The 23203-nt window shown below is 43.8% G+C and overlaps 1 protein-coding gene across 17 annotated transcripts in view; it reads right to left on the bottom strand.

Annotated features, from left to right (window-relative positions):
* The window catches only part of ABLIM1 (actin binding LIM protein 1), a 323249-nt gene that overhangs the window by 48451 nt on the left and 251595 nt on the right, over positions 1-23203 (bottom strand). For 11 of the 17 annotated variants that reach the window (XM_065894021.1, XM_065894019.1, XM_065894018.1 and 8 more), the window contains one exon: positions 1097-1184. In XM_065894021.1, coding sequence (XP_065750093.1) covers positions 1097-1184 — 88 coding nt within the window. Of the gene's footprint in view, positions 1-1096; positions 1185-23203 lie in introns of those variants that run through there. The other 6 variants (XM_065894027.1, XM_065894026.1, XM_065894032.1 and 3 more) reach the window with 1 other exon arrangement.

The following is a 23203-nucleotide window of genomic DNA, read 5'->3' as shown; positions in this document are numbered from 1 at the left end:
TAGCTAGCATTTTTAAGGAGAGAGTAGCCAAAGCTTTGCTCTAATACTCAAGAATCGTTTCCAGAGACTTTTCTTAGTTGCATAAAAACAAAAAATTGAGACCAAAGCAAACCATTCATTAAAACTACACATTTGTAAAAAAATAAAAACTACACATAGTGTTACATGCAGAGAGAGGCGAAGAAATGACATGTAAAGGCCGATGAGACCCAGTAATTAGCAAAACTGAATAAGCAACAGCTCTCGTGGTTCTTGCTAATTTTACTGATAAGCCCTTGTCTAGTTAATGACTCTTTTTCCCGCTAAAATTAGTAAAATGCTTGCACAGATGGTGCTGTTTGACTGGAGGAGAATCCTCCCCTAAAGCTTTCTGAGAAGCTTCAGAATTTTAGAGGAGACAAAAGCTAATCACAGCTGTACACTGAGAAATTTTCTCAAAATTATTTTCATTAAAAAAAAAATAATTGAATGGCCCTCTGGTAATGAGCCCTTCCTTGACACCAGAAACTTCTCAATTTCTCTGTCAGGGACTTTGGGTGTGTTCTCTCACTCTCTGTCCCTCTCTCTTACACTATGACAGCTATGTCATCTTAATGGGATGAAGTACATCTGTGATGCAATTCACCAAGTATGAGATTTTCTTCTTCCTGAAAGCCTGGATAAGAGCAGCCCGGGAGGCCCCCCAAAATCCTTCCCCCAGGACAGTGAAGTGAGAAAAGACAAAGTAGCCATCCAATGTGTAACATTTCTAGAAATGCTTTCCCTCTTTTGTTTCCCAAGCATATCCCTGGGGGCTGGGTGGGAGGAGGGCACACTGATTCTCACTCTTGCCTAACCTCCATAGCAGCAAACATCAAGTCCAATTCATTCACCCAGAAGCAACAGGCTCCTCTGTTAACAGTCTCAGGGGCTCACTGCCAGGATGTCAATTGCTTGGCTGATTAATGCTAACTGATGAGGTAACATTTGGCTACATTCATCCTGGATCCACGTAGCCCTGCAGCTAAAAAAAATGCCTCCTTCTCTGAAAACAAACATAGTAAGGTTTTCTTTCCCCCGGTGGGGAGAACTTACTGGATTCTTGAGTCCACCTTACCTTGAAGATACATTTCCTCTCCTTCTGTGAACATCTGGTTGCATCTGCTGCATCGTGCACAGCTAGGGTGGTAATGTTTGTCACCTGCCTGCAAGAGGAGAGGTAGGAAATATTTTAGTCTATTACTTGGTCACTGCTCCCAGCCTCTTTTCTGGATGTGGGAATTTGGAGGAAAAGAGAAGAAGCTAAGGCAGGAAAAATAATTGTCCAATTGACCAAACTTCCTATACCAACAGCCCTAGAAGCTGGAGCTGATCCCACTGGATCTGGGAGGGGTTCAAAGACCAGCTACTTGTGCCTGCTATGTGAGGCTGCCTTGCCTCTTGGGGTTTCTGGCATCCAGTTGTCTCTCAGCTTGGGCTCTCCTGGACGGTTGCCAGTTATACAGCATGTGCCTGAGATGAGTCCACGCCATCTCCCAAACAAGCCCACCTCAAAAACATTAACATCCAAATTGATGTTGGAGGCCAGTGTTGGTTTGCACTAAAGCAATAAAAAGAAAGGATCCTATTTAGCAGGTTCTTGCTTTCCTAGCTAAACAGTCTGAAAATAATATAATCTACCCAGCTTACATCAAGATGAGAAAACCCTAGCAACGAATAAACCCTTCGATGAAAGATCTACATAAGGATCTTAACTGATGGACATGAAAGAAATAGAGACATGGTACTTGCGGATGGGAAAACTAAATATAGTAAAGATGCCAGCTTACATCAAGATGAGAAAAACCATAGTAAAAGACATCATATCCTGCTTTTTATCTTGGAAGGAGCCCCAACTCTCTTCTCTGCTGCTTATAACAATCTTTTGCCAAAGTCTCATTTTAATTGTTTTCTGAAGAAGGCATTTCACTGAGGTGGCTCTGCATTATTCCTGGGCATTTCACATTCTTAAATATCACAGATGCCACCACAAGGGTGTTGACTTCCCCAAAGCAAAGTGTCACTGGACACAGGGACAAATCTGTAGACAGGTGCCAAGTCCCTTTAGAGTCATGCTCCAAATGCATATGCCCAACATAGCAAAATCCTTTCGTCCACATCTTAGCAAAAAGTCTCGCCACCCAAAACTTATCATATGTACTCTGTAATTAAATCATTTCATCAATCGACCATAAAAACATTTCTTTTGCATTAACTGTGCACAAGGCACTGCTGAGAGCCCAGAGTTAGAAGTGACTTCACCCTGTGCCTGCGTGAAATCTCAACAGGAAGTCAGAGGTCAGGTAGTGATTCCTTTCTCACACCCTCCTGTAGAAACTATGAAACCAATTAGCTACTAGAGTGTGAGATGGTGGTCAGCTACTCAAGATAACCCAGTGGGGAAAAAAAATGGAAGTTATTTACAAGTAGAAGCCAGGAATGAAACCTTTTCAGTGGTGCCTGCCAGAAAGTTCCAGAAGTGGAATTTTACTCTTATCCACACAGCATTATTTATTTATTTATTTCAGCGGGGGGGGGGTGGGAAGGGGGACGGGGGGGCATGTGAGGGGAGTATAGGAAATGTTCACACAAAGTAGCCCTTTCTCTTCGGCCATCCAGGGTCCAATGCTGGGAGGTCCCAGGCATTTGGATAATCTCTGAATTCTCAAGGAAAATGTAGGGGACTGAATTAAGGCCCCTTGACAGGAAGCTGGTGTAGTCTGCAGTGAAAAGCACACGCCCTCAGTAAGCTAGAAATAGAAATTTCTTCAGGCTGATAAAGTGTATCTACCATATTTAGTGGTGCAGTATTAGAAGCGTTCTAATTAAAGATAAGAACAAGGCAGAGGTGTACACTTTCACCAGCGTTTTTCTTTAGTCCTAGCCTATGTGATAGATCAAGAAAAGAAATCAGTATAAAGGTCACTAATAAAAGAGTTCAGTCAAGTAGCTAGATAAAAAATTAATATATAAAAACCAATAGTTTTCCTATTCACTAGTAATACAAATTAAGTCCAGGTGATGGGAAAACAGGTCCCTATTTGTAATAGCAACGAATAAACCCTTCGATGAAAGATCTACATAAGGATCTTAACTGATGGACATGAAAGAAATAGAGACATGGTACTTGCGGATGGGAAAACTAAATATAGTAAAGATGCCAAATTATCCAAAATGAACCTATTAATGCAATATATTCTCAGCAAAATACACACCAGAGTTTCTTTTATAGAACTTGACAGGCTGATTTTAAAAGTTCACATGGAAGAAAAAAATGCACAAAAATATAAAAACTGCTTTGGAAAAGAGAGTGGCAGTGAAGGGGGTTTTTCCCTTACCCGAATAAAAAGTTATTCTAAGGCTAAAATAATTAAAGTGTTCTAATATTGGTGCAGGGATAGAAAATAAATCAGTGGGACAGAAGAGAGGAACCAGGTGCACAGCCATACATACAACAAGAGAATTATGATAAAGGTGGTGTTTCAAATGAGTTGAAAGAAATGGGTTATTCAATTAACGGTGAGAACAATGAGTTTTTCACTTAGAGAAAGTTAAATCTAGATTCCTAACTCACAACCTACACAAAAACAAATTCTAGAGAGGTACAAAGTTAAAAGTTGAAACAAAATCATAGAAATATTCGAAGAATATGTAGGAGACTGTTTTAACAAACTTGGGAAGGCTTTCCTAAGCAAGGCAAAGCCTAGAAACAATAAAGATAAATATTGACTGTGTACGTGTGCCTGCACACATGCACACCCAATCTCTAGACATAAAACAAAGTTACAGACGGGGATAAAATATCTGTCATGCATTTCAGAGAAAAGATTATTACCCAGAATTTATAAAGAGCATCTACAATGAAAAATAAATGGCAATATGGGCAAAAGGCAATTTCCAGAGGAAAGGTAGATAACCTCCCAAATAATTAGCTCAATCCCACCGGGAATCAGGGAAACACAATTTAGAAAAAGGGTGTTTTTCTTCAACAAATTGGCAAAGATAAGAAGAGGCTAATGTGAGGAAACAGGCATTCTCACACTGTTGGTGAGCAAAATTCTTTTTTGAAAGCAATATTTATTGAAATTTAATGTATACGTACATACTACTCCCTGATGAACGATTCCACTTGTAAAAGCCATTCTACAGAAATTCTCACACATGTGCCCAAAAGTGTATGTATTAAGGATATTCAGTTTTGAATTACTTATAACAGCAAAGAACAAGGAAACAGAAGCAACCTAAATAAGAAAGTAGTGAAATAAAATATCGACTCATGTAGCCATTAAAAGAAAGAAGTCAACATATATGTATTTATATGGGAAGAGTTCAAACAAACACTACTAAGAGAAAAAAATCAAGTGGAAAAATAATGCCTGTGATATGGCCACATATAGTAGTGGTCAAAAGTGTGGAGTTACTGGGGTAAGTGTGACTGGATTCAAATCCAGTTTCAGCACCATGTGGTCCCGTAAAGGTGACAATCTCCCTAACCTTCACTTCCACAGCTGTAAAATGGGTAGAATAATAGCACGTAACTCATGGAGCTGATGAGAGGGCTAGTATATTGCCTGCCCCCACCCCCTGCCCCCAACATCCAGCCCTGTAAGTCAGGCACTGTTACTATTATTTATGCCGAAGAGGACACACATACACATATATATATATATATGTATATTGATTTTACGTGTGTGCCCTGCACGTAGAGAAGATAGGGAGAATGCACACCAGTTAGTTTTCTATGGTTCCTTGTGGGGAAAGAGGAAGGAGCAGGGTGGGAACCTAACAATTTCCTTTACATGTTTCTGTATTGCTTTGATCTTTTACAAAGATTCATTTTTATGTTACTGGGTAATAAGGAAATAGAAGACTAAGAGGGAAAAAGTCCATTGTCTCTTGGAGTCATAACACCCAACATGATCTTGGGCAAATCACAAACTCTCGGAAGCTCTATTGCAAAGTAGAGATGATGAAGTTGATGGTGACATTAACAATAAAAGTGAACATTTTTATGATTATTCTGTGTCAGTCACTGTTCTACATACTTCATAAACATTCAGTCATTTGTTTAACAATAACCTCCTAAGGTTATTATTCCCTACTTTAAAGATGAGGAAGCTGAGGCTTGGGGAGATTTAGCAAAGTTGTTCCTGGTCACACAGCTAGAAAGTGGGAGGGCCAGGCTGCAAACCCAGGTAGTCTGGCTCTGGAGCACACGTTCCTAACTAGTACCATAACTAATAACCCCACTGCTGTATCTACCTCACAGTGATGCCAGGGTGACATTTTGAAAATGTTGTGACGTACCGCATACGATAATAATAGGAATAACAACGTGATAATCCTTTGCACAGAGGTGGTTCCAGGGCCATCCACAGAAAGGCTTGTTAGCGCGGTTTGGGATGCTGACAAAAGGCTCTCTGGATGCTGCCGCCCTTTCCCAAGGACAGGCAAAGGAGAGTAACCGTGTTACATGAGCTGTCATACAAGATGGACGGAAGATTTGTCAAGCGCTCCTGTGGCAGGGCTCTGCTCTGTAAGTCGTGAGCAAAACCACTGCTGAGAAACAGCGCCAGCATAACGCCAGGGGCATCGGTCTTGACCCGTGCACTTGCTTCATCCCATGACGCCGAACATGTCAAGAGATACAGTGAGCCAGAATCGAAGGGCAGTGGCACAGCCGTTTAAACGTCTTTCTGTTTGTACAGCAGCGCAGGCCTGGGGGGTGCGGGGCACAGGGTCACGTGCTCAGGATAGGGGAGCCCCTCCTTTGCATGTGTGAGCCACCCCGTCTCTGTTTCACTTCTTCTTAACACAGGTACCCATGATGGTTCACAGACAAGCCCTGTGCACAGGGCCAGGAAAGGTATCAGAGCCGAACACAGACGGGGTTATATGCAAACTAACCAAAAAATTGGATGTAGCTGAATCCAAAGCATTTAAATTAGAGTCATTTTTAGAAGAAGGAAAAGTATTTCAGATCATGAGCAAAATGAGACTAAACAGCGTCCATCTACAAACAGATGAGGAACACACAATCCACTGTGGAGAGGAGGCTGTTGATTGCAAACTTTTTTTTTTTTTAAAGATTTAATTTTATTTATTTTTGGCTGCTTTGGGTCTTTGTTGCTGCACGCGCGCTTTCTCTAGTTACGGTGAGCGGGGGGCTGGCTACTCTTTGCTGCGGTGCGCGGGCTTCTCATCGTGGTGGCTTCTCTTTGTTGCAGAGCACGGGCTCCAGGCGCGAGGCCAACTAACTTCAGTAGTTGTGGCTCGCGGGCTCTAGAGCGCAGGCTCAGTAGTTGTGGCGCATGGGCTCAGTTGCTCTGCGGCATGTGGGATCTTCCCAGACCAGGGATCGAACCCTTGTCCCCTGCATTGGCAGGCGGATTCTTATCTACTGCGCCACCAAGGAAGTCCCCTGAGTGCAAACTTTTGAAGCACTGTGGGCTCTGTTGTGACAGGTGACTTCATGAGCAGTGGTTACCGGGTACCTGTCCCCAGGCCCACACCCTGGAACACCAGCTCTGCCTCAGGCCGAGAGACCAGATGTACCTCTGGGGCTCACTACAGCCCTGTCATCACCATTTTCCGTCCATCTTTGTACCCTGCTGTTTAAAAAATTACAACCTTACTTATTTTCACATATTCAAAACGCACACGTTAAAAAGTCCACATTCTGGCTGGCATTAAACTCTATGGACCATAAACGATTTGTTTATTTAGTTGAGTTTTATAAAAGCACCTGCATACACATTCAAAGTGCTAAAAATCACTTGCCTTTAATGGTGCCGATTAAGTCACACTTGTGTGGTTATTATTCCTATTTAGTTAATCTCTAACTTGAAGTATAAACTTTATCATACAGGCGAGAATACCATCTGGGGAAATACCACCTGCTATAAAGCAAGAGAAAGGAGCCCTGAACTCCTTGTGGACACGGGGTGCAGGGAAAGGGTTACAAGATTCAGAATCAGGAGACTGGGGTATTATTTCTTTATTTCTTACTCATGGGACCTCAATTATGTCACTACTTACCCTCTCCAAGGCCCAGGACCCTCCTCTGTAAAAAGTCCCATCCTGCTGTAAAATTCTATGATTCTGTGTGAAATCCTGTCCCTCTACAAGCTCACAAGGCAGTGTTAACAGAAAAGGAATCTAGGTAGAGAAAGAACATTCTTGATGGCAGGGAATGGAATTTAACCAAAGACTCCATAGTGTCTGACAGCCAGGAGGAGTTCTGACGCCCTAAGCCCTGTGCCAGTGTAACAGGCCACTGGGAGTAGAAAACAGAACTGTAATTATAGACCCCGTCCTTGGACAGATAATCTGCTCAGCTCCGGAATGGCTAACTGCCCTTTTCAGTTTCTCTTTACCCCTTTTCTCTTGGAGTGCTTTACTCCTGATACTGCCCAGGAGATATGAAACATGGCCGTTGAGGTCAGCCTTCAGCAATTTATAGCTTATGCCACGCCTCCTTCCAAAAAGGACTTCTCGATGCTTATCAGAGAAGGCTGGGACCTGAAAACAATGGAACAAAAACCTTAGAGGAAAAAAAAAAATCAAAAGGCTCCACACTCAGGCAAACATGTTTGTTGGGATCCGAGCTTCTCAGTAGATGAGGACAAAAGGGAAAATGGGCCACGAAAGCCTCACAGTGGGAAAAAAAATGGTCACATACAATTGTCACTAGAGAGGCAAGGTTTCCTGATTCTAAATTAGTAACAGTCACCGCAGGCTGAGGTTCGGTAGGGTCTTGCTCTGTTCCAGGCATGGGACCAAGGGCTCTGAGTGACGGCCCTCAGACAGCCCTGTGAGGTAGGTGCTATTTTACAATCTTGTTCTGCAAGCAAGAAATGAAAGCTCACAGTGAACAATTTCTCCAAAGCTCCCAATGCTTCCAGAAAGCAGAGCTGGGCTGTGAGTCCAGGTCGCCTGACTCCAGGCCTCCTCTTGCGTAAACTGCCTCCAAAGAGCACCAAAGGAATTCTCATAGGGGGGACCTCAGTTCTGGAGCAGCAAAACAACTTCCACACTAATTTCGATGATGGCTGGAAACGTCCAACTAGTTGTTTCTCACACAGACCCTTGAGAAAAACTGAGGGTGTAGCACTGAAAGGTCATTGAATGAAATCATTCTCACAGGGGAAGTTAAACTATCAAGGTCTAGGTTTGCAGTCTCATTATTTTTTTTTGCAGTACGCGGGCCTTTCACTGCCGTGGCCTCTCCCGTATGCGGAGCACAGGCTCCGGACACGCAGGCTCAGCGGCCATGGCTCACGGGCCCAGCCGCTCCGCGGCACGTGGGATCCTCCCGGACCGGGGCACGAACCCGTGTCCCCTGCATCGGCAGGCGGACTCTCAACCACTGCACCACCTGGGAAGCCCTTGCAGTCTCATTTTAAAAATCTAACTTGATTCAGAGATGGTGCTCAGAATACCCAAAGGAATAAACAAATTGCATTTCTGTCCCTGAGACTCTTGCAAACATGGGTCTGGTTGATGGTGCTTTCAGACTAAGGACATGCAAACACTTGGAGGTTAGTGTGTTGGCCTAGGTCAGGGGTTTTCTAACTTTTCTGCACATAAGTAACACCCAAGAGCCTTTTAAAAATGGGTTCAATGGCCCTGGGGTGGGGCCCAGAAATAAGCTGGTTTTGTTTTATTTTGTAAGCACTGACCTAAGTCCATGCAGATCATTGTGAACTGGGGAAACCTGACAGTAGATGAGGAAGCCAAAGGGAGTAACAAGGATGTTGCTTCCGTGGCAGGTGCGTGGGTGGGGAGGGAGAGGCAGAATCACACTAGTTCCCATTTTGCTCCTGTAGAAATGCGATGCGAGGGCTGACTCAGGCTTTTCTGCATTTGTTGTTTTTTTCCCTTGGAATGGGAGAGGTTTCCAGTGCAACTGGACCAGCTTGATCCTGAAGCTACCACTCCCCTGTTCCGGAGGCTTTTTTTTTTTTCCTGATGCAGCATCCTGTTTAGGCAGGATCTTGAGGGTGTGCCGTGGCCCAAAGTTTGGATGCTGGGCAAAGGTGAATAAATCAGTCTGCCCAGGCAGCTTGCACAAAGCCCACAGGGCTCCCCACAAGTCTGTGCACAGCCAGTCTGCACAGAGAAGAGCATCCTGCCACCTCACCGACTATAGAGCCCCAACTGCGGCCCTTGCTCCAAACATCAGGGGGAGGGGCGGCGGCTGGTCTTCCCCAGAGAAGATGCACAAAACAGTGCAGAGAGAAACACGCAACGGCATTCCAGCGCTCTGGTTCCCTCTGACCAGCTCAAAATATAAAAGAATAAAAAAGGCTGCAACATCCCGGTGTACCTGCATACTGGCTTTTGGCAGATGGTTATTGCTATCTCATCTCCTTCCAGGGAGTGAAGGGCAAAAACTCTGAAGCAGTCTTTGTGGTTTAACAGTGCTAGATAAACATTATCTGTAGATGTGCGCATTCCTGAAAGACCTAACTGGTCTCTTTAAAGTGATCAGTAGCGTCAGTGTAATCTTTACCAAAAATCCCAGTCAGATTATTTGTACATTGACAAGCCAATCCTAAAGTTTATACGGCAATAGGAGAGTGGTACAGCTACTTTGGAAACTTCTTTAGCAGTATCTTAAAAAGTTGAACATAAATATACCGTGCAACCCAGCACTTCCACTCCTAGGTTTCGAACCCAAAGAAATGGTAACTTGTGTCCACACAAAGACTTATACGCAAAAGTTCACAGCAGTGTTCTCCAAAAACAGGCCCAAACTGGAAATAATCCAAATGACTCTCAACTAGTGAATAGATACACAAAATGTGAAACGTTCAAATCGTCCAATACTGCAAAGTTACTGCTTTTAAATGAAAGGGACAAACTGCTGATACATACAACACAGACGACCCTCAACAACGTGCTGTTAAGAAGCCAGACACGAAAGACTACAGGTTGATTCCATTTCTATGAAATTTCTAGAAAAGGCAAACGGAAAGAGATACAAAGTAGATTGGTGGCTGCTGGAAATGGGGATGGGAATAAGACTGGGCACAGGGTCGACTGCAAAGTCAAAATGAGGTGATGGAAAAGTTGTAAAACTGCATTGTGGTGATGGCTGCACAGCTGTTTAAATGTAATAAAAATAAACTATTTTATGGTACATAAACTATTCTTTAATAAAGAGACAGGACAATTAAAAAGAAAGAAAGAAAGAAAGAAAACACTAGGGAGCGGGGGAAAGACCTGACCGGAAGACAAGAGGAACTTTCCTGTGTACTGTTCACAAGGACACATCAGGGCGTGCATGCATTCATTCCTTTTGGGGGGGTCCAGATTCCTCTGGAAAGCTATTGAAACATATAGACTTTTTTTTTTTTTGCAGAAATATACCTGCATACAAAGAAAGCTAGATATATGTGTGCAATATTGTACCGTTAGCAGTTGTCTAAAGACTCGAACATTTTCAAAGGGATTAGAAAACAATTGCCTAATTTGCTAATCTAATCAGTATTTCTCTTTCTTCAGAGGAATCACTATTCTCTTGTACAACAAGAGAAATGGAGCTGCAGAGAGATTAAGTAACTTGCTGGGGACCACATGAGACGTTGAAACGAAAACCTAGGCTACGCCATTAACCTTAGTGTCGCTACTGGGAATCTCTCAGGCTGGTTCTTTGGCTGCGTGCTTTCATGCACAATATTTAATTGGAGTTTTCTCTGAACTTTTGGAGCAGGTGACATCATCCTTCATGTTTTATGGTGATCAAACCGAGGCTCAGAGGTCAAATGACTTGCTGCGCCAAAACCAAGGTCACACAGCTAAGTGTCAGAACTAGGAAACATCCCAGGTCTTCGGACACAAGTTCGATTCTCTTGTACTGATATCACCACATCATGGATACAATACTTCTCTTGTTTCAGAAATCTTAGGCAACTAGAAAAATAAATAGAAATATCCTGTATGATATAAAAAGATGGCCAAAATGATTGAGAAGTTTTGTTAACATGTATTTTGAATAGTTTGCCAAATTTCAAGGCAGAGCAAGTAACTACACTGAAGGCAAAACATAAATCTGAAATGCACGGATATCTGCATTTGAAACTAACCTCTCCTCTCTGGTGCTCCCACAGCTCTGGGCTTGGGCTGTCCCACACATTTAACTTTGCCTCGAACGTTACTGAAATGGAGAAGGACGATATGGTCCTTGCCCCCCCATGTCCTCAGCCTGTCTTTCGTCTGTGGAAAAACTTTAGCCAAAGAATAAGTTTAATCAGAGAAGTGAGAAAATGCAGAAACAAAGGAAAACAGTCAAAGGAGACCAAATAATAATAGTTTAGTCATTAAACATAGTCAAGGACCTTTAGGTCCTCCTTAAGGGCTATAGACAATATTCTGAGCTGTATCCTGCGAGCTGTCTTATAGATACTGAAACCCCCGCCAGGTGGAAGAAGTGAACTACATGATGACCAGGCTGTAGCCATGGCATAAGCTGCCACAATTCTGAGAATTGGCCTCAAAGAAACGGAAACGAACGGAACCTGAAACTAAAGATTAACTGTACCTGAAACAATCAAGATGATGCTGGTTGACCACCGATGACCAATTTCAAGATGACTGTCAGAGCTTGACAGAGAGTTGGCCTTTGGACAGGCGTCCACCCTCCCCGGTTGCCAGCATCGAAAATAAAACAAACTTTCCTTTCCACCAACCTGGCCTCTTTATTGGCTTTTGAGAGGCGAGTAGCCGGACCCCACTTTCAGTTACATTATGGCTGGGCTGTCTGCCCCATCCCACTGTCCAACATGGAGTAGAAAGAGATGGGCTTTGGAATCAAGAGAACGCAGGGTCTGCATTCTGACCTTGCAAATGGTGTGGCCTTGGGCACTTTTCTGGACTTATTTCTTCAACTGTAAAAACTGGCATAAGAAACCCTGCCACACACGATTGTTATGAAAATTAAGTAACCAAAGGTAAGTTCAGTTCATACCAAAGTAAGTATCTGGGACCAGTAAGTGCAGGTGAGCTTCCTCCCTCTCGTTCACGTTAGACTATACATCCCTTTAAAGACGTGGGCCACACATGTGTCATCATAGCTCTAGGATCTCTCTTGCTTTCCACATAGCAAGTTCTCTAGAAATGTTGGGTAAATTAATAGGCCAACAGAAGCCCCTATCCCCAAATCTCTAGATGCTGAGCAACCATTTCCTGCACAATTATGGCCAAAAGAGAACTAAAGGATGAACTTCAGAGCCCCAGCTGTCATTTCGGTATTTACCTGTTTCCAGATACCAACACTAAGCACCTCAGAAACCATGTTCTATCTGACTCTCCCTACAACCCTGTGATGGGTTATTATGTCCATTTAACAGATGAGGAAGTTAAAGCTTAGGGACATCAAGAAATCACCCAAGGTTACTCAGTTAGCAAGGAATGGAACTGTGGTCTAAACCCCAGGCTGTCCAACTCCAGACTGTACTCAGAAGCACCAGGCCCTCCAGCCTCCCTACCCTCAGCAGCTCCATTCACGAGGGGAGACCCTTGCTGGGATCTGCTCTAAAACAGTGTATTTCCTATGACTTTACAGTATCATCTTTCAACTTCCTTTTTTTTTAAAGAATACAAATAAAGGTTTATTGTACCAAATTAAGGTCTTCATATTTTACAGTTTGCTAAAGCTCAAGGAAGACTAGATGATTTTTAAAGACCTTAACAAAAATTTTACTTTCACGATCCCTCCCACCCCCAGCTATTCAAACGGTGTGATAAATGTTATGAAAACAAAACAAAAAACCAAAACCACTAGAAATAACACCAAGTCCTTTAAAAACAACTCTCCCAAATGTTATTTCTTGACGTAGGTGGTGGTCTTCGTGGTTTGGGACAATGTGATCCTAAATCCTTGTAAAGCAGCCCTGGCAGCTCCAGCCTGCCTGCCATCTTCAAATCCAGTTAAGTCATGTCATGTCTCACAGATGTTAAATGTACTTCCTTGAAACCAGGAACTGATTAAGTAGCATGGATAACGTCATCTCATTAGTCTCTTCCGAAAAGTTATTAAGGAATGCAACATAGTTTAGAGGGTAACCAGGGACCCAAGGATCTGGGGTTGAATTTCCTTGGGTGTTAGCTAGACTTGGTATTCCCTGACCAAGGTAATTGTTGTTACAGTCTGTTCTACAATTTGGCTTTCTTTCTTTTCTTTGTTACAAAAAATGCCATGCAGTTTACATATTATATCACAATGTTCTCCCTTACCAGGTAGGCAGGAAGTCCTGAATGCACTTTTTTTTTTTCCTTTCTTTGGAGTAGGAAAGAGGTACACCTTATTTTTTTTTCCCTTTTAAGTAAACTTCTTTACTGAAGTAGAACATACGCTGGAAAAAATGCACAAATCATAAATTTCTAGTTCAGTGAATTGTCATAAATGCAACACAACTTGTAACTAGCGCCCAAACCGAGTAAGAGAACATTATCTGTACCCAGAAGCCCCTTCGTGTCCTCTTCCAGTCATTGACTGCTAATCACTATGCTGACTTCTAACTTTTACCTGTCTTTGAAGTTTACATAACAGGAAGCAGATATGTCTGGCCTCTCTTACTCAACACCGTGAGAATTATTCATGATTCTGTGTATACTGGTACTTCACCATGTCTCATGATTCCATAGTATTCCTTTGTGTAATTATACTACATCTTATTTATCCATTCCACTCTTGATGGACGTTCTGGTAGTTTTTACATGTTGGCTGTTTTGAACTGTGTGGCTGTGAAATTTTCTGCCCATGTCTTTTGGTGAATTATATACACATTTCAGTGGTACATACACATAAAAGTAGACAATGTATGTCAAGGTCACTGCATACGTTTATGTTCAGATTGAGTGCTGCCAAACAGTTATCCAAAGTGGTTTTTGCCTTTTATTACAATTTTAATCCGAGAGGAATTAGAAGGAATTAAATAAGAATCAAATTAAGAGCACTTTAGCAAATAGATTCCCAAAGTGTTTTCTAACCTCTGTGAAGTGAATGTTTTTTTTTTTTTTAATAAAACGGCCTCTCTGTACTTTAATCCCATCAGGTATCCATTATTCCAGTATCTCCAGAGTGTCACTGAGCAATTTCCAATTCTCCTTTTATCCTCGTCTTTCTGTTCGAGAGACGTGGATGAACTGATGGAGAGACGTGGATGAAATGCAAATAGTCCTCATATTTAATTCCAAAATCAGCAGGCAATGGCTGGCACTCCCTGGATCACTCTGCACAAGCCTTTGTCATGAAGCTTCAAAAGTGGCTTCTTCCAGTCAGGGCTAAGGCCCACACTGGCAAGGATCAAAAAAGAATTGGAATTGGAAGGTTGAGGACTTCAGTGGCTACCAAAAGATTTCACTTTTCCTCTCATGATTGAGCTTAAACATTTCTTAGCCATTATTTTTATTGTTAATCATGTCTTTTGCATTTGTTTTGTAGTTGAACTGTTTGTGAAGCACCTTCCCGTTTAACCCACCCAATGCCTCGGGGGTACCCTATTACTCTTATGCCTATTTATGGACTAAGAAAAGCCTTCTAAGTTACAGAGCTAGTGTTCAGTCTAGGGTTTTTGATTAGGTCCATTCTCCCTTCCCCCTACATCCTGCTACATGTCAAGGGTCAGAAAGACTGGAAATTACTTTGGTAACTGGGACAGCTTAAAAATAATCAGCTTTTTTTTTTTTTTCCTTCTTCCATGAATTCTCATGAGGGAATACAGCAGCTAACTACCCAGGTGAGGTCCAGGGATCCTTGAAGACTATCCCTTGCACAACACTAACTCACGTGGGCTGGGAGTCTGATATTGTGGGCTAGAATATGATCCTGGCCCTGGGGCCTCGTTAGGAGTGTCAGACATGTTATTAGGCTGCCCCAGTCTCGGTACGTGCAACGTCAGGAATGTAAAAGGTGGACGTCTGAGAAATCCGTTAGGTTGAATACTGTACTGAACTTTCAGCATGTTTGGATGTATTGGGACCCAACAGCTTATTTCCCCCAAACCTATGTACTGTCTGAGAAGACTTGTATGTTCTATAATGTGAAAAGGGTAGAAAAGTATTGCTTCTGCCTAGTTTGCAAGATTGCTATGTAGGTAAAAGAAATGTTAATTACATGTAAATTTACCTTGAGTCCTGTGACACAGGGAGAGGATGAACTAGGCTGCAAAATACCAGCTGATTCTAGGCCATTTTCTTTCCAAATACTTATACTCTGAAAGAGATTTTTAAGGGGTCTCTTTAGGAAGTTAGACCCAAGAGGGACAGACTCTCAGAATCCAGTGGGATGTTACGGTGAACACTGAGTAGAACGCCAGGTCAGCTGCTGCTCTGCATGTGCTAAAAAACTATTTGCATAATTCCAGGGAGGGAACAATGAGAAACTCATCATGCTTCCGGTTTAATGCAACCCATTTTTCAAATGCAGACACCACCCTACAGTCAAGGTCAAAGGTTTTACATCTTTTCCTTTCTTAACACCAGGAGATAAATATTTGCCTTCAAGTTCAACATTCTTGAAATCTAATCCCAACTGGATAATTCTTGTCTCTTGTTCAAGGGCAAACACTTAAGGTTTCTTATTACTCGTGATCTCATTCCTGGTCTCCTTTCCAACTCAAGAGCATGTTGGAGTCAGGAATGCACAAATAACAGCAATCCAAAGTGTCTCGTCCCTGCCAGATGCTCCAAGGGAATCAACGATCAATACACATGTCCTGGCGGCCAAATGGCCCAAGTGTGTACCTGGGAGAGGGGATGGGAAAGAGCATGCCGGTCCCCTGTATTTATCGTCTTAGTAATGACTTTGTAACTTGTAGGAAACATACAGAAAGCAGGGTTTTTTTTAATTAAAAATATTTAAGCTTGTTATATAGTGTACAGGAAACATGTCATCCCAATTCAGGGAGATTCTAGTTTGTCAACTGCTTTTCTTCATCAAGTTGCTATCTCTAAAGTAAATTCCACTTCTACGATTTTGATCTTCTCCAGGAATTGCAAACAATTCTCTAGTCCACCCATTCTTTTTCCTTCCTCGATATTTCTATTCTAACGTAACTCTTAAAGGACTTCATGAGAGTTGGGTAAGACCCAGAGCCTTGGGCATAGCCCTTGCCTTGCTTTGGAGTCTTGGGTGATCCTTACAAGTTATTTCCACTAAAACCATGGCTCTGAGTTATCAACTCTTTTACAGATGGTTCAGCTCTGGGCTGCCTACAGCCCAGTATCAGACTAAAAATATTTTTTCTTCCCAGGGTTAGAGGAGTCTTCAGGGTGGGAACCAATACCAGAACAGTCAGAGAAACACAACTTGCTTTTAAAAACAACCTTGTCTGATTTCCTCTCCCACTGTGGCTGGACTCTACCCCCTTAACAAACAACCAAGCCTTCCAGCCCAGAATCTGCAGAGCCCAGACTCTACCGTTTCACTAGGAGCAGTGGGGAGGGGCGCTCTGGCCATCACTGTCAGTGCTATTGGTCAGGAGCAAGAAGAAACAGAGTGCAAAGTAAATTCTAAGACGGAGAGGGAGACGTATGAAAGAATTCAGGACCCCATGTTTGGCAATACCCAAATCAGAACCCATTTAAAAACAAAGCTCATGTCTTTGGATGACGACCAAAGCATTTCTGTACCCTGCAAAGAAAGAGATACATGATTCACATTCCAGTCTTTACAGCCTGGGTGGGGGCTTGCTCTGCGACCAACCCTCTGGATTCCTCTGGAAGGGCAGGCCTGAGGCTGGAGCCAGGATAAGCAGAGAGTTCTGCCCAGGAGGGCAGGTACCCTGCCAGCCGCACCTGCGGCCCCCTCCCACCCGTTATGTCAGGTGACAGAGGGTCCTGTCAGAGGGGAGCCAGTGACCTTGTCGTGGCTAGATGCTGGGACTCAGATGACAGCCTGAGTCACAGACATGGACCGGTGATTCTGTGCAGTCACACAGCTCTGGAACCTTTGAAGTGTTAGACCCTGTGACCTGAGCCGATGTCAAGCCTGCACTTTGCCCCAGGGCAGCAGACTGGCCTGAGTTCTGAGGTCAAGGCATCCAAGTGCTCCTTAGCAAAGTCTACTGAACTTAGTCAAAGCCAGCCGGCTCCTCTGACGACAGACAGGCAGGCAGGCACACCGACAGGAAAAGTCCAGCTGCCCGGAAAAGCAGCCACTCTGCAAAGAAATGTCGCCCTCCCTCCTCACCACTCAGCAACTGGACCAGAGGCCCTTCACTGAGCTAAGGACATTTAAACGGCAGGTTAGTTTTTATTGAACACCACATGGATCACAATCCTCTCTGGATAAAACGTCTTTAATGTCATCCCACTACCTCCTGACAAAAGTTGAACTTCCTACCCCGGCATTCAACAGCCTCCACAATCTGATCTCAATCTACCTGTCCAGCTTTAAAGAATTATAGGTTCCCCTCGAGAGAGGTGGAGTAGCTCTGGGGAAGGGCTTGGGCACCAGCAGCTTTAACAAGCTCCCCTAGTGATTCCCAGGTACAGCCCAGGCTGAGAACTTCGAGAGTCAGCCTTCTCCAGCTGCCCAGATTCGGGCATTCCCTTCGACTTGCATTTATTTCTGGTCTCGAATATATACTTTTTAAACATTGATGGAAGTAGACACCCATTTATCTAATGCAATAAATTATAACTGCTGGTGACTTAACCGGTTTTCCCACTAGACTTTTCACTTCTCAGAAGAAAGGACACTGTCTTATTCATTTTCATATTTCCAGAGTCTTGTAGGTGTTGAGCACATAGTAGGTATATTTTGCAAAAATAGTCTACTTTATATAATAAAATACCAATGCTCCAAGCATTGGGTCAAAAGCTGCCTTCTCTAGGGACTTTTCTTATCAGTTTCACCTGGATGTGACCCCACCTCAACTGCACTCTTAAATAAAGAGCATTCAGTTATTCCATTCATATAGTGCCTTGAGCTTCTAGATATTTCTGTGTTTTAGGACTGCCACTAACTTTTACGTTCCATTAAGGCAGGGACCGTGTCCTTTATAATTGTATATTATAACAATAATTATGCAATCGGCTAGCAAGTACAAGCATTAAATGCTAAATGCTGTTTAAAGAATGAATTATACCTCAAACTAGTAGACCCAAAATACGTTAGGTAAGTCCAGTACTGAGAAAAATCATCATGCTGTACAGCAGCGACAGAATGAATTTTTGAAATCAAACTATATTGGTAAATTTACATTAGGACTTTATTCTATTCTAAGCTATGTGTTCCTTTTAAAAATTCTTTTTTTATCCCCCCTCCCCTCTTTCTAGAATAGTCCTACATCCTGTAATTTGCTCCTAATACATTTCCTGGGAAAGAGTAATTCTAATTCTTTCAGTATGAAACAAACAGGTCACCTGCAAAAAACACTCCCAACTCTCAAGAGAAAAACCAACTGTCTATATTCTCCAATATCATCAAGTTTAAAGGCCTCCCTTTCTTATGGGACCAAACAGCTGTCCCTCTGCCACTCTCTCCAGCGTGAAAACGGTGGCAACACTTCCTTATCAACAAACTATCTCAGGTGCACAGATGCTCTCTTAGCATCTTCCTGGAAAGGTTGGTCCAGGCACTCCCCATTTAAGACAAGTCAACTGCCTTCTGTCCAATTAGGACAGGAAAGCTGTTCCCACTTCCTTGCTGCGGGCCAGCCGTGATGAGCACAAGATGACTTAGATTTGTAAACCTTGCTGAGAGGGATACTTGTTCCAAAAATAATGAGTCTATTAAAGGCAGGAGCCTGAACAAACTGCTGTTTTCACCTGTGCATAAAGCAGGCCAGATTTAGTGATCTGGAGAAAGGAAATGTGTTCCAACCCAATGTAATGCACACATGTGAGCGCCTGGTATATAGTAATGTCCGGCTGTGTTTTCTAGGGACCAGAGGCCTGTGTGCATGAGGTCAGAGCCTTTAGGCAGAAGCCTTGCTCATTTCTGCATCCCCAGTTTGTGCAAACAGTAAGTGCTCAATAAGCATTCACTGAATGAAAGACTCTGCCCTGGGATCAAGAGGAGGGGACAGTGGTTGATGATGATTCAAGGGGTCAGAGAAGACATCACAGAAAATGGCCCTGTAAATGGAGACTAGAAAGGTAAGCAGAATCTCCCTTTCATTACTATATGAACCAAAACTCAAGACTTTTTTCCCTAACTCACATCACAGCCAAGAACATACCCACCTGGACCACTCCATCCACCCTCTCTTTCCCCAACACACAAAAGCAAACCCAGAAAACCAGACATTTCTTTACCTCGAGTTGCTTTTCTATAGAATTTCCATATATAATGGTCAGCTAAAAGCTCATTTCTTACCCCTTATACATTTAACTGATAGATGGGATAAATTGAGAGAAGAAAAATCACAGAGGGGATAGAAAGAGAAGAAAGAAGGATACTAGTTCTTCATTGCAGAAAAGCAGTGATCTTAGAAAACTGTGTTTCAAACGTCCCAACCATGCGACATAACGGCTCAGAACAGGAAGAAATTAGCTTTATTTCAGTAACAGCCAGTATTCTACCACCCCTTAAATCAAGCAAAAATAATAATCATACACACACATACACACACAAAGCCACTGGCAGGCAACATCCGACAGTAATGATTTCACACTCAATTTATCCCGAGCTAGCTTATACCACATCACAGCAATTTCACCGGGTAGACTTGCTTCAGTTCACCTCTTCCTAACCTAGAATAAACGACCACCAATAAAAGTCCAACTCAGCCTGCAGCACTAGTGGGCTTAGAGTCGACGTGAATTTAACGTCCCTCACTAATTCTGGTGGCTGGAGAGAGCAAAGGGCGTCCCTCATTAACCAGGAACAAAAGAACAGCTAAATGGTTCTTAGCATTCCTGTCTAGTCCAGAGTATGTAGACATAAGCGATTGATTTTTCTGAGAAAGGTGATGGATTCAATGCTACCAAGAAATATATCCTTTACCAAAGAGACGGCAAGGATTAGTGCCCTGGCAGAATCTAGTTGGCTACTGATACCTGCTAAGTTTGGGTCATGTTTCAAATTTCCAAGACAGAGAGATTCTTGAAAATGTCATCACAAGCCTGAAAAGTTTTCAAACGATGCTATCCCTCAAATGATGGTACCCAGGGAATCAGTGTGTCTGGCCTCTAGGCTGTATGGGTATCTCTTCTTGGACTATCTGCAGATTAGTTATCTCAGGTGGCTTGCTCTATGCTGCTCGCAGTAGACTCAGAGAATAAGTTGTTATTTTTTAATATTAGATAGAAATAAACATAATTAAGACATGAAATGGGCATTTTTTTTTGCGGTACGCAGGCCTCTCCCTGTTGTGGCCTCTCCCGTTGCGGAGCACAGGCTCCGGACGCGCAGGCTCAGCGGCCATGGCTCACGGGCCCAGCCGCTCCACGGCATGTGGGATCTTCCCGGACCGGGACACGAACCCGTGTCCCCTGCATCGGCAGGTGGACTCGCAACCACTGCGCCACCAGGGAAGCCCGAAATGGGCATTTTGAATTATGAGCTGTTTTGTTAATTTATGCAATCATTCCCCGATTTAATTTTTATAGTTGAACTAGAACCGTACCTTTCCAGCAGTGAGTGCATAAAAACACAAAAAGGCATTCAAAGTACAGGAAACGGGCTTCCCACAGGCCACTTAGCAGAGTTTAAAAGTGTGTCTACACTATTGCGATCCTGTTTAGAAATTTAAAAGCATTAGTTTGAAAACTAAGAGGCACAAAGCACTCGTCCTTGATAGCTACCACCATGGCACCCTTAGGGATTAAAGATTCAATTAAGAGTCTCCATGGGCTTTTTGCCTGAATGCAAACCTTTCAGAGAAACAAAAAATCTAAAACACATCTGGGGACATCTCCCAGCACCTGAACGCGGGTTAGTCCAGGTGAATGTGCAGTGGGTGTAAAAGAACAAATCCACGCACGAGATCACATTAATAGCAAGTCAAGACCAGGGTCGTTTAGAAGTAACGTGTGGCTGAGGCTACGCCACGCTCATGATCCCCCAGTGAGCGAGTTAAGGCCACCTTGCTTTGGGGAGAGCCTCATCCTCCCCACAACTCCAGACACAGGAAATGCCATCGTCTCCACGACCCACCACGGGCCACAGAGAATGATCCAGGCTGGAAAGGTGACCACACCATGGCAATGGCACCTTCCCCAGGACTTCCTGAGGTGAGCAGGGGAGAGAGCAGCCTTTTCCACTGAGGTTGAGCTGCTCGGAGCCCCTGTAGCTCCGTCCTTTCCAAGCAGAGAGAGTAGGTTTGTGAGCACGATTACCTGCAGAGACAAGCCGACGCCCAGAGCACACACACAGCACCCGAGGCCCAGGCTTCAGCCCCTCCGGCCCTCTGTGGCGGCCTGGTCCTGTTGTGCTTTACTTGGTGTTAGGGGTTGACTTGTGCCCCCTAAGAAGATACGTTTGTTGCGATTCCAATTCCCGACACCTCAGAATGTGCTCCTCTTTGGAAACCGGGTTGTTGCAGATGTAATTAGTTAAGATGAGGTCAGACCAGAGTTAGGTTGGCTCTTAATCCAGGATGGCTGGTGTCCTCATAAGAGGAGGAAAGGGTGACAGGCTTCCTTAGAATGCCAGGTCACAGGAGGCAGAGATTGGAGTTACGCTGCCACAAGCCAAGGAATGCCTGGCGCTACCAGAATCTGGACCAGGCAAAAGGAACCCCCACCCCTGCCCTCACAGAGGCCTCGGAGAGAGGCTGGCCGTGCCAACACCTTGACTGTAGACTCCTAGCCTCCAGAACTGTGAGAGAATAAATTTCTGCTGCTTTAAAGCCACCCGCTTTGTAGTACTTTGTTACGGCAGCCCTAGGACACTAAGACAGCTGGACTGAGGTGAGTTTCTGCCACTTTTGACCAAAGGTGCTGTCTCCCAGGGGAAATTGGGCTGGCCTCACTTCTCAATTTTAGAAACTAAAACCTTTTTGCATCCAAATGCCTTGTGCAACACAAATAACAGTTGTTTTCTCAAACTGTTAAAAACAAGTGACGGGGCTTCCCTGGTGGTGCAGTGGTTGAGAGTCCGCCTGCTGATGCAGGGGACACGGGTTCGTGCCCCGGTCTGCGAAGATCCCACATGCTGCGGGGTGGCTGGGCCCGGGAGCCATGGCCGCTGAGCCTGCGCGTCCGGAGCCTGTGCTCCGCAATGGGAGAGGCCACAACATAAAAACAAGTGACGTACCCAGCTACAGTCCTTTAGTTTTGCATGAATACAACTTTCTTCTGAAAAATTATACAAATGATGGTGTTGGTAATCCAGGCCTCACGCTGGAGTCAAACTTCGAAACTCAACTACCAGTGCTGGTTAATTTCAGAGCAAGGTCACCATTCAGCTGGCACCATCTGAACTAAAAACCCCTGTGGATTACAAAAGCAAGTTTTCCTTCTGCTTCCTTTTCTTTTTTTAAAAAATAAATTTATTTATTTATTTTATTTATTTTTGGCTGCATTGGGTCTTCGTTGCTGTGTGCGGGCTTTTCTCTAGTTGCGGCGAGCGGGGGCTACTCCTCGTTGCGGTGCTCGGGCTTCTTGTTGCGGTGGCTTCTCTTGTTGCGGAGCACGGGTTCTAGGCGCACGGGCTTCAGCAGTTGTGCCACGCGGGCTCATTAGTTGTGGCTCGCAGGCTCTAGAGCACAGGCTCAGTAGTTGTGACACAGGCTTCGCTGCTCCGAGGCATGTGGGATCTTCCTGGACCAGGGTTTGTACCCGTGTCCCCTGCATTAGCAGGCGGATTCTTAACCACTGTGCCACCAGGGAAGCCCTGCTTCCTTTTCAATTAAGGTATCTGATATGCAAATACTTTTCTCATTAACCTCTTATTTTGCTGAACTTGGCAAGAAAATTCCTCGAAGCCTTGCAGTTCTGGCCGGTGATTTCTGTGACTGATCTTAGACTTGCAAGTAACTCTCAGCAGATGCCATTCCTGGGGCTGCCAGGGTTCTCCTCAAAAAGCAGGGCTGCTGATTATGACAAGAATGAGGCAAGGAGAAAAACCTGAGAAGGAAGAACACTGATGTTTAGACAGAGGACACGGAGTGGGTTGAATTGTGGCTCCTTCAAGGCATGTTCACCTGGAACCTCAGAATGTAACCTTGCTAGGTATAGGGGTTTTGCAGATGTAATTAAGGTAAGGATCTTGAGATGAGGTCATCTG

This window comes from Phocoena phocoena, chromosome 16, assembly GCF_963924675.1.
Source record: "Phocoena phocoena chromosome 16, mPhoPho1.1, whole genome shotgun sequence".
NCBI classification, from domain to species: Eukaryota; Metazoa; Chordata; class Mammalia; order Artiodactyla; family Phocoenidae; genus Phocoena; species Phocoena phocoena.
The sequence above is the reverse complement of the archived record's forward strand: the minus strand, read 5'-3'. Positions and strand labels throughout refer to the sequence as shown.